At 40.4% G+C, this 12026-nt stretch overlaps 1 protein-coding gene across 1 annotated transcript; it reads right to left on the bottom strand.

Annotated features, from left to right (window-relative positions):
- Positions 1–1282: 1282 nt before the first annotated feature.
- On the bottom strand, positions 1283–10857 carry LOC129107559 (uncharacterized). Its single transcript, XM_054619062.1, has 9 exons — positions 10698–10857; positions 7315–7432; positions 6853–7049; positions 5829–6026; positions 4625–4757; positions 3265–3363; positions 2647–2681; positions 2429–2455; positions 1283–2165 (listed from the first exon to the last, which is right to left on the bottom strand). The coding sequence occupies exons 1-9, from the start codon at positions 10855–10857 to the stop codon at positions 1894–1896; spliced, it is 1239 nt and encodes a 412-aa protein (XP_054475037.1). The 3' UTR covers positions 1283–1893.
- Positions 10858–12026: the final 1169 nt, after the last annotated feature.

Below are 12026 nucleotides of genomic sequence, written 5' to 3'. Positions count from 1 at the left end.
TTGGTGAAGACCTTTAGGTGATACCGGCCACATGTTGGCGTGGTGATCATGAAAACCTTAGATTGTTTTGTGAATTAACTTTTATTTTAACGGTGCATCTTTAATACCAACATGATATTAATCTGATGAACAACTTTAGATCTTTTTATCTCCACTGGAGGGCGCTGAGGCTGCACACTCACCCTACTTAATGAAAGGTCACAGTGAAAGACATCACTGGTTTTATATTTCCAAATGAGGAAAACATGGTTTATACATTGTTAGGATTTATGCATTTAATCTGTCCAGTTTGAAAAGATGCAGATCACTGGAACAAAACAGGAACCTGCTACAATAATGAGAACAACCATGAGATACCTGACCTTAACTTAGCTTTTGACTCAAGCTTTACTGGAGTGAAACCCTAAAAACTTCATGTTGTTTGGATTTATATTTGTTTATTTGCACATATACTTGTAAATAAAAAGAAAATAAGACATTCTAAACAATTTTGAACATTTTGCAGGAAAGGTTAGAAGCCAAACATGGCCTAATATACCTCTCTGATTAGATATCAATAGTCAGAATTGAAAAAAATAAATTTAAAAAATGCATAATTCATTGGAGTTATGTTTAATCAGTAATACAAAGATTGATAAAAATGTACAAAGTCTTAAGTTGAGATGCATTAAAATAAAATTCATGAAATGCGCTAAAACTTTGTTAATTTAGGTCCTTTCTAAGATGTTTTTGAATAATAATAATAATGTCGCAATGGAAGTAGGTTATTCAGGGAAAACACAAGTCTGGTATTTGCTCACATAAATAATGGATAGACGTTTGTATTTACTGAAGAGAGGAGCAGATGTGTTGCATCTTTTAGCAAAACTAATCACTCAATAAATTCCTTTGGATTAGTGAAATCTTATTATATAGTGACGACCCAAACAGTTTTCGCAGTGGGAGCGGAAAATGTTGCGCAAGGCAGAGCTCAAACATTTTCCATAAATCTCCATTTCTCTGTTTACGCAACCCAAAAGGTCATGCCGTGTGATTTTCAGCAATTTCCTGCTCATCAAAAATGCTCAGTGGCTATTTATTTCCCTGCAAATTTTCTTGCTCTCCAAGTGGGTGATTGAACTTAACCATGACAGGAAAGTGCAGCAAATACTGTAACAGGATCCCTGCTGGAATGTAAAGTACTCTTCAGTTTGTCGGGTCAATTAGGCAGCAACCACTCACAGCTCTGAACCTGCACACACTCACACACTAATACAAGGAAAAGTCATCGCCTTAGTGATCATAGCTTTTTATTTTTCGTCCTGAACTAGAAGGATGCTGGTACACACTGTATTTAAGTTATGCATAAAGTGGAATATAAACTACAGAACAGCTAGAAACATCACAGCACGCTCATTGACATCAAACAGTCAGTCAGTGCTCAAAGACAACTACACATCCTCACCTCACAAACGTCCACATACAGAGACGGAGAGAGCGTTTACAGTAAACACAGTCATTCAGTGAAACAAGACGCATGGTGCTAGCATCATGTGAGAAATGGATCTATGACTACTGAGGATTCAGAGGAGGCTAACGATGCATTAAAGCTTTCATACTGTACTATTTTTGAAATAAATAATTATGCCATAAAACACTGTGTTGACATGGAAATGTTTCAAAATGCTCATGTTGCACAAACCAAAAAAAAGCAACAAAATCAGGATGCACAACAGAGGGATTAAGCAATGCATTCCCACCCAGTTAAAAATCTATTTCTTGTTTTTTCAACATTGAAAGAGAGTCTTTATTTTCAGTTTCTGTTCAAGTGCTTGTTTGAGGCTTTAAGTAATTTGTTTGTGTTCAGTAAACTTGATAACAGGGACACATTTTTGTAACAAATCTATCTCTGCTTCAGTAACAAATCTGAAAGTACTGGCTGGGGGATTTTAGGGGGCCCTTGTAGCTGGATGTTTCCTGCGGTGCGCTCTGACTGGTCGTGGTTTTCTGCAGGTTTAAGGTGAAGGACGGGGTCGACTTCTTGGCCTCTGGCTTGCTGCCCCCCCTCGCCGGAGGTCGGTTGGGTGCGGCCGCGGGCCCGTTGGCAGGCACGTCGGCCGCGGATTTGGCGGCCTCAGAAGACCCAGTCTTTCTTGCCAGCGGGCTCAGATAGATCTGCATAGTCACTAAGTGAATTGGTGAAATGAGGTGAGGAGGGTGAGTGAATAGACAGAGAGGGAAGGGGTTAGAACGGAGGTCAGAGGTCAGGTAGGGCGGAGATTACAGGAAGAGAGGAGGTAAAAAAAAAAAGAAATAAGGGTGCAAAGGGGTGTGAGGGAAGGCACACAAGTCATGGTGAGATGTGACAAAAAAGAAATCAAAGATAAAACAACAGCTCAAACTAAATGCTCTTAACTTTATTAAGTTTATTGTTCAGTATGAATCATACCTTTGCAGTGCGTCACCTGTCTTGTCCCTGCAGAAAAACAACACACAAACAGAGAGGTCACTTGCGGACAACAAACTGTCACGTCAGACTTTTGCTAAATCACTTATTTTCACAGAGGTTGACTCAGCAGCTGTTTCACATTTTTGTTATGAACTGATTGTGCCAGATATTGAGCCTGGAAAAAAATCTGCAGGGAAGCAGGGAGAGTGCTCACTTACCTACAGTAGCTGCAGCCTCCCTCGACTTGCTGCTGCTAAAATAAGAGAGAGAGAGAGAGTTCAGAAGAAGACACGAGAAGGAGGGAGAAACAGAGTTAGAAACACAGTGACACAGAACGAGAGAGATCAGTTTCAGGATGACTAAACAGCCTTCCTACTGGCTTTGAGAATAGAATGCTTCTCTGTGGTCTGAGGTGTTTTTGAGACTACTGGGTCACCTCAAAATCAGTGGAAATGTGTGTAAATACATCTGGTTTGCAAGAAGTGTATGTAAACTGAAACTGAAATGTACAGTTACTATAAAGTGGTGAGTGTTTTTTAGATACAGAACCAGTCAAAAGTGTGGACACACCTTCTCATTCAACTACTTTGAAGAATCTAAAATATAAAACATATTCTGGTTTGTTGAGCATTTGTTTGTTTACCACATAATTCCATATGTGTTCTTTCATAGTTTGGATGTCTTCAATATTAATCTACAATGTAGAAAATAATAAAGAAAGAAATAAAGAAAAACCATTGAATGAGAAGGTGTGTCCAAACTTTTGACTGGTACTGTATATATGAATATATAAAGAAATACAAGAGGATAAATGAAAAGGAATTTGTTCTTCTCACCTTTCTGGAGGTTTCCTGCAGGTGGAGGCTGCAGAGGTGGGTCGCTTGGTGGTCTTGCATGGACTGTCCTTCACACTACCTGGTGGGCTCCTCACGCTACTACAGGGGGAATAAAACGAGCACTGTGAGGTCATGGACTATCTTGACTTTTGTTACTGATTTTTTGTAATCCTCCATATGACTGTTAATGAGCAACAGTGTTCAACAGCTTGTAACAGCTTGTAGCTTGGTCACAGGATGTAACAGGATGATTGATGGGAATAAAGGCGATGCAGTCAGCATTTTAGTTTCTCAAATGGGATTGGTGTAATCCAACAAACCACTCAAACCTGATGTCTATCCAATCAGGTTGTACTCCGTCACATGATCCAAGAAATAACACGTTCAGACGAATTAAAGCTAATTGAAACACATTTTTAACTTTAATTTGAAGGTACTTGACAGGAATTTCACACTAAGGGTGGGTAAAGTAGTTATTGAGCCTGAAGCAGCTCGGTAGCACGTTGATATAAATCCTTTTTCCACTCAGTTCCACACACACAACATATTCAGTGTTCTACAGTTATCACTTGAACCAACAACTTTGTATCTAAACAGATGCAACATGTCAGATGGAGAAATGGGAACATGTCACGTATCACTTTGAACGCATTTTCTTTGAATTATATATTTCTGTAAACTGAAAATAAAGTGCTGTGGTTTTTAAACATGAAGGGAAAACAAGTGGACATTAAGAGATGAGTGTGGAACGATGAGGGCGATAATGATGATGATGATGATGATGATGATGATGATGATGATGATGATGCTTCTCTCTTCATACTGAACAGACAGCCTTAAGTGAATGGAGATTTACTTCTCTCTGTGCAATTATATCAGAATACTCCAGATACGGCAGCGGCCCGTTACGGCTCCGCAGAGAGAACCCATCATGCTCTCTGACTAATACCTCACGGCAGCATCATTAGAAAGGTAATAGAGAGGAAGAGCAGGGAATGGCTCGTTGCCTTATTGCTTTGAAATAAAGGCGAGTGTTTGGAATAATTAATGCGGTCTTTCTTGGACATTGGAGAGGAGTCCACTGATTGCTTTTAGCCCATTAGATAATGAGAAGTGAAGCTTGTTATATGAAGCCAAAGCTAAATTGTGAGCTGCTTCATTAGAACTGTATTTCATTATACTGAGATGAAAGTGATGCCACTGTTGTTGTTTTTTGTGTATTTATTACAAATGTGGAACTTTTGTTTTACTGCTGGCTACAAATGTGTGAAGAAATTACTCATATTGAAAAAAAACAACAACAATCTTGTATATTGCATATGTCTGTAGCATCATGTCCAGACCAGCAGCAGAGTTTTACCTGAGCGGTGGAGTTGGACTGTAGTTCCTGGCTGTGGAGCTAGAGGGCAGCGTGGAGGTCTTCTTCAGGGCGGCGGCGGCGCTGGGGGTCATCATGGGCGGTCTGGAGGGCAGAGCGAGAGACACCGGCCTGGCTGTGGGGTAAAACAAACACACACACACACACACACACACACACACACACACACACACACACACACACACACACACACACACACACACACACACACACACACACACACAGATGGGTAAGAGTGATGTATGTGTGTTTGTGTACGGTGGATAAAAGGGTGGACTTTCTGTTTGTGAGAGTAAAGAATTATTAAAACATGTTTCCTGAACAGATTTTTTTCTGGATGCTTTTTCCAGGTTTTCAGCTTCTGGATATTTGATTAGATACAGAAATATGATGGACTACAGTCTGACTGACAATAGATTTTTAGAGCTGATTCTGTTAATATTATATCAGTCGATAACCTTTTACTATAAACTAAATACAGTGTAAATACAAGTATAAGGACTGGAGCCATTAGTCGATCACTTCAAGTCATTTTTCAAATAAAAAATGCTAAATATTCCTCAGTTTCAGCTTCTCACATTTAAAGATATTCCCCTGTTCTTTGTCTCATATACATATACTTGTGTTGTACTTATGTTGATCCATAATCATATAGGAGTTTAATGTCACAACCATCGCTACATTGAAGGTTTGATCACTAACTGGAAATCTTTGGGGTTTTTTTGAGTGTCTGTTGGACGAAAACATCAATTTCACTTTTTTCCTGTCAATCTATAGATCAAATGATTGACTGATTATCAAGGAAATAATAGGTAATTAACTTCTAATGACAATAATCATTATTTGCAGCAATAAAAATTGTACCTCTTAGCGAGCATCCCTTACATTTAGACATGAAAGATGAAAATAAAACATACAATAACAACAATAAATCACTTCTTTTTTCTGCATTTTAAAAGACTCGTGCATTTTGACAAACATAGAACAATAATTATGACTTATTAATCCAATATTGCCGAATGATATCGCTCTCAGTGAGACTCCTATAGCACTCGAGCCACAATGATCAAAACCAGTTTAATTATTTCCTTAGTAAAGCACGGCATCAACAATCCAATAAAGAAATAAATGTCTCTGACTTTCAGTACAGGTCTTCATGACGAGACAACAATAACCTCTCCCTCACCTTTAGCGCCCGATGATCTCCTGCTACCAGCGGAGGCAGCAGCCGCGTGGTGCTCCTCAGAGATGTTGAGCCTCTTGAGGACGTCAGCCAGAGCCATCTTCAGCAGCTGGATTTCATCTTCCTGCATCTGCATCCTCTGCTCCAGGTAGGTCAGCCGGTCACCCACATCCAGGCCGCTGGCCGCCGAGCTTCGGTCATCTGATAGATAGATGGATGGATGGAGATGACAGGTTTAAGCCAGTACACAGATTATGTGGTTCATTTTTTTTATGCCTTTCATCAACATTACATAACTGATGACATGCCTAACGTCCATTAAAATAAGCGGAGGAAACCTGAGGCATCCGTTGAACATGAGCAAGCCTCAGAACCGCTTCTACATATGTCTAAATATGCAGAATTTCACGGAGCAAACGAAAGTGCAAACTCACAAAAAACTCACAGAGCAGCGGTAACAGTGAGACTTTGTTAACCGACTGAGGGTCGACAAATATGAAAACACACACACACTCAGAGAAAGGTACCAAGAAAACAATGAATATTGACTCGTACTGAAACCAGGCAACCGTTTGTTAAGAGAAAATCTTAAGAATGAATGAAAACAATCCTCCAAGTAAACCATCCACTAAGAGAAGTACTCGTGAAGACGTAAAAAACATCACAAAAACACTTCCACATCCACCTTTTTAACCAAAACTTGCATTAATCACTTTTGAAATTCTACCATAAATGCTCCTTTAAGGCTCATCTCTTTTTGCAACAAGATGTAAACACACAATAAATGACGCAATATAAGCTCTTAAGCATCTCCTCTTTGTGCCAATGTGGTAAAAGAAAAATCCAGGCTAATGAGGTCGCAGCACAGCTGGGCACAGAAGATCACCCACACAGCACAGCAGCATGTAAACAAAGGTAGCAGAGAGCACATCTAAAATACACTTTTTAACTTCTCTTTCAGTCGGTCTCTGCTTGGTATTTTAACGCTGGAGGTCCAACACAGTAACAGAAGTTCAGAGGTGGATACCGTGGGAGACAGTGGACCCTGATGAGCGGTCGGAGGGTCTCTGCTGGATGGTCCGGCCTTCCTCCATCACTCCAGACGTCTTCCTCCTCTTCCTCTCCTCTCTTGAGCACAACCTCTCGCTCCTCTTCCCTCCTCTGGCTCCACTCAGACAGGCCGGCTCTCCCTCCATGTGATGCTGATCCACTGGCCGGTGTCCACTAAGACCTCATCCCGGGTCGCTCCACTTGAGTCCAAGCAGTGTGTGACAGTGTGTTGTGATCCTCTCTCACGTTTTCTCTTGGTGGTCGCTTTGATGAGTATGACAGCGCTTAAAGCTCTTTTGCTCAGGGTGTGTGCTTATATAAAAGGTGGGGGTGGGGGTGGGGTTGATGATGCTTAGAAAACTCAGCAGTCGTCCAATTCAGCCTAAATTGTCTGTGCATGTGTGTGCGTGTGCAGACTACAATGATAATCCCTTCAGACTGAGCCTCTTTGACCCCGCCCCCACACATAAGCCCCATGTCCGCTATGAGAGATGGAGACACAGAGAGGAAACAGCAGTAATAAACCTGTGTGGGCCGACAGTAAACATCTCGTTCATCTGAGAGAGTTACAGAGGTCACAGTGCGGGTCAGTACGAGTCTCAGGCAATATATATAAAAACAACATGATTTAGATTCAGAATGAACACCAAGGAAACAGCTATAAGGTGCAGTTATACAATGGAGTGCTATTTAACAGCAGATTAAATAGATTTTGAGCAAAAGAGATCAGTTACACACTATTTGTTTACTTAAACTTTACTAATTTGAAGAAAATAGGATTTGATTAATGATATATTCCCATTTACCTTCAATTATATAATAACTGAACACCGTTTGTTGTGATTGAAAAAAAGTGCATTAAAAATTGTTAGCAAGCAAAGTTAGCTTAAGTACTGGATATATGGTTAAAATGGATGGATCGTGGCTGGTTTGCTAAAAAGAATTACAGCTCAATGGTTGAATTATATAATTAAAAGTAACAAGTAAATAGAAAGTAATGCGTAAACTGTTGAAATAGTTACCTTAACAAATCATGTTGAAATGGCAGAGAAAGTCATGGGTAAACTGTTTTGAAAAGATTAAATGGCTGAAAAAAATTATATAAATAAAGGTAAAAATAGGCTCTTGTCACAGCAGCCATTTTGACAAGTCGTTGCAGTTTAACCAAAAGTGTAATCAATATCATTAATTATGACTCTTTTCCATTTATGCCATGGTATTGTGCATACTAGCTCACTGGAATGGCTCTCACATGATCATCAATTAGATCAACTACACCTGTGTTTACCCTTCTGTGTCAATTAGTGTGACAACTTAAAGGTGCAGTCTGTAGGATTTGGCGGCATCTAGTGGTGAGGTTGCAGATTGCAACCAACTGAAACTCTTCTACCAAGTGTGTAGGAGAACTCCACGAAAACACGAATAGCCAGTGTTTGGTTTGTTTTGTCCGTTCTATGATACTGTAGAAAGATGGCAACATGCTCCGTATGTAGATATAAACATCTCAACAACAATTATTTTTTGGGGGTGATTATACAATAAAGAAAACGTATTAATATGATATTCCATTTCTGTCAATAGAGCCTTAATGCTACACACCTTTCCTTTAAGTAACAGATGTAAATGGGTGAAAGTTCAACCATGCAACATCTACTATTAAATTTATGTTTATATCATTTATAGTTAATACAAAATCCGGTTTAAAATCAATTGAAATGATCACATTTGGAACATGACGGTGTTGATGTTGAATTCTTGTGATGTGAAGTCTGAAACAATAACTGCTGCTTGATGCTGTGACGCTTATAAAGGTTTCAGTTTAGTGTCTATGAAGCCTCAGACTAACAAACCTGCTGTAGATGCATGTTTTACAATATAACAATCTCAGTTCTTGGGATGATATCAGAGATTTTCCTCCTGACAGAGATGATCTCCTGTGGGCGAACACTTCCAGCATAATCATCGGAGCATGCGGCCTGCAGTAATCCGTCTCTCGTGGAGAGTTGTGACTCTGTGTTGGCCTGTGATTTTTCTGTTCCCTGCTCTTGTCCTGAGCGTAACAACATCCTTGTGCCACCTCCACACCCCCCCATATGGGATTGGGATTAGAAATAGCACATAATCCCAGCGCTGTAAAAGGGAATTAGCAGCCCAAAGCTCAATCTCTGCACTTACTCAGCTACACAAAGAACAGGCAGCCATCCTGGACATCTTTCATGCAAATGTAAACACACATAAACAAAACATTAAGTCTATATGTGCACCTTCTGACTCACACAAACACACACACACACACACACACACACACACATTCACACACAGTCAGGAGAGCGCTAACAGTGTCAGAATTCGTACGCCTGTAATTCATGTAAGCAAAATGAAAATGCATGAAGGCATAGAGACGCAGCGGAGTGTTTTAATCTCTGCTTGCAGATGGTGTTTCCTGAATGAAGGAGCAGCATCTGTCTGCTCATAGCAGCATCCTGCATGCTGACACACACACACACACAGGCAATCCTCCTCATGTAAATCCACTGATGATAATGTTCCTGAGGCGACGGAGCTTTTCCTCGCAAGCTCCTCAGATGAGGTGCATTCCACAACACCCACTGTTTGACTGTGTGATGCATCGGACAGGTATGCAGGACTTGTTTTTTCAGTTAAACCAGCTTGTTCAAATACAGATTTGTACATGTTAAGTGAAAGTCTGGAGTGGAAACATCAGAGAAGACAAGAGGAATATGAAAATGTGTGTTTTAAAGACGTTATTTTAGTTGTGAAAGTAAAGTAAATCTATTTGACTATTTCTGTCCTCATGAGGTGAAAACTTTTCAGCGTTTTCAACCGTTATGGCAGAATAAATAAATAGATAGATGAGAATTTTATTGATGCAACACTGGGGAAATTCAATTGTTACAGCAGCTCAATTGTAAAAGAACCATTAAAGCAAGTGATTGAGTGATAAATAAGAATCAGGCAGGATGAAAGACAAAAAATATAAATAAAATAATAACATAGCTATGAACATATACACACTATAAACACCTATAAACGCTGTTCATATAACTTTTCTCCTGATTCTGCCTAAAGAGTGTTTGTCACTGTGTTTTGGAAGGCTTTCATAATACTGATTGTAACAGAATATATCACTTAAAAAAATGTGTTTTCTGTTTTTTTATTGGTTTTATGATGTGAATCATATGTATATGTTGAATCTTCCAAGAGACCAACAAGTTGATTGAAAAAATCTCATATAAAGTCCTTTGAGATGCCTGTTGTGCCATTAGAATTGCAAAAGTTTAAGCACACAAAATAAAACCTAGACTGTCACTTTAGTCATTCGTTTTAAAATCATTCAGATTTACATAATTAAAGGAGATTATTTCAGAATGTCTGCATTTATTTTGTGGAAACAGGGGAGTATTTTTTATACCCTCACGTTTTTTTATTGTTTTCAGGTTGCAAATTAGAAGAACAAATCTGTTCAAACATGTGCAAACTCAAACAGGAACGGAAACCCGTTTTGTGGTAGATTGCAGGAAGTTTATACTTGTGTTTTTGTTGATTACAGGTAAAGATGCACTTCATTCATACAGAACACCTGAGCACTGTTTGGTCACTTGCCCCACATAGTATACAGCAGTTAGTTTAGGTTTTGATTTGTACAAGTTGCAAGATAAACATCTAGTGAGAACTGAACGCTATGAACGGTGCTTTGAGCGCCACAGACAAAATCAAACAAGCTGCTTTCATCTACATTATGTCGGGGGAGGAGTTGAAACCGTCTGCACAGCTACACACCACGAGAGCTAAAGAAGCTACCTGTCATGAAGTCAGTGTCGGGCGCCAGCAGGGAGTCGCTGTGGTAGATCTCCTTCAGCGAGGGCCTCCTCAGCAGGCCGTGGGCCGTCTCCTCCATCCCCAGACCGTGGTCCACCAGCTCCTCCATGTGAGCGTCTCCCTCCTCCATGCCCGCTGCCATGGCCCTGACGGAGTGTGTGTGTCGGAGTGATTCCTTTAGTGCTCCTGCTTAATTCTCTTATCACGCTTCACTGCCGAGACTAATTCACCTTCCCCTAAACCACCGTTCACCACCTCCTCTACCTCTTCCCCCCCTCGCTGTCCTGAGAGGAGTGAGCGCAGGGTGCATGGGATAGGCTGATGTCACTCTGGAGGACAGATTATGGACCTGGTAAGCCATCTGAAAGCTCAGGGGGGGGGAGGACAAAGCTATGAGAGTGAGTATGAGAGTGTAGATGGAGGCCTCACACGGGGGAAAACAAGGCCCCAAAATCACTTACTGGAACTGCACAAACTCCTGTGTGCAAACTTCAACGAGGAAACGATGAGTAACAATTACTAACAACAAACACATACACACACAGCAGGGTGGGACCGAGCAATTTGCTGTTGCACGCAAAGTTGCAGGCAAAGCGCACAATTACGCTCCCCAGAAAAGAGCTTACGTCAGGCCGCCATCCGGTGTGTGCGGCCCTGGTGCTCTGTTAGGATGATGAGATTCTGAGATTAGGGAGCAGAACTTGATTAATTACTGTGATCAAGAGGACAATAAGCCGGACGTGGTAATTAGACCGACAGAGAGAGACAACGGGAGCAGATGAAAAGCCAGTTAGACGATTGTGTCAGGGTCCCCCCACCCCCCCCCATGGTGTAAGCTGGCTTTCTGTCTATTTTGCAGTCGCTGGATTGATTTTTTTTTTTCTCTCCAGCAGATGCTTCTCTTTGCTGATCTATCAAAGCTTCGTGGCCACGTAGAGGAAGTCCTCCGTCCACAAGAATGCAAGAAAAAATAATAATAAATGCTTTGCACTTGATTTCTTCTTACAGATGTTACATTCTTATAAAACATAAAGTTAAGCATTTGACAAAGTTTAAATGTCAAAGGGGCATGTTAACTTTAATAAGAACAGAAGCGGAGTTTCATGTTTCTCACTTCTCTTCACATTCTTTTTTTGTCTTCTCACCCGGTCGTACTTCCTGTTTAGTCTGTATTCACGTCTCTGTGTGTTCAAGTGTGACTGTAAGAGAAACAGAGAGAGACAGACTTTCACTCTATATGTGTTCCCAGAATGAGTAGTACATCCCAGAATGAGTAGTACAGTATCTAGAAGTTTATGATTATTATTAATA

The sequence above is a fragment of the Anoplopoma fimbria genome, chromosome 18 (genome assembly GCF_027596085.1).
Source record: "Anoplopoma fimbria isolate UVic2021 breed Golden Eagle Sablefish chromosome 18, Afim_UVic_2022, whole genome shotgun sequence".
Classification (NCBI taxonomy): Eukaryota; Metazoa; Chordata; class Actinopteri; order Perciformes; family Anoplopomatidae; genus Anoplopoma; species Anoplopoma fimbria.
This window is presented reverse-complemented; position numbering and strand designations above follow the sequence as displayed.

Excerpts from the sequence above, each read along its gene's own strand:
- LOC129107559 (XM_054619062.1), bottom strand. The coding sequence starts at position 10,857 with ATGGCAGCGGGCATGGAGGAGGGAGACGCTCACATGGAGGAGCTGGTG. Across the intron at positions 3,364-4,624 it reads AGTCCAACTCCACCGCTCAG|TAGCGTGAGGAGCCCACCAG; the intron begins GTAAAACTCTGC and ends TTCCCCCTGTAG. Across the intron at positions 2,456-2,646 it reads GGAGGCTGCAGCTACTGTAG|GGACAAGACAGGTGACGCAC; the intron begins GTAAGTGAGCAC and ends GTTTTTCTGCAG.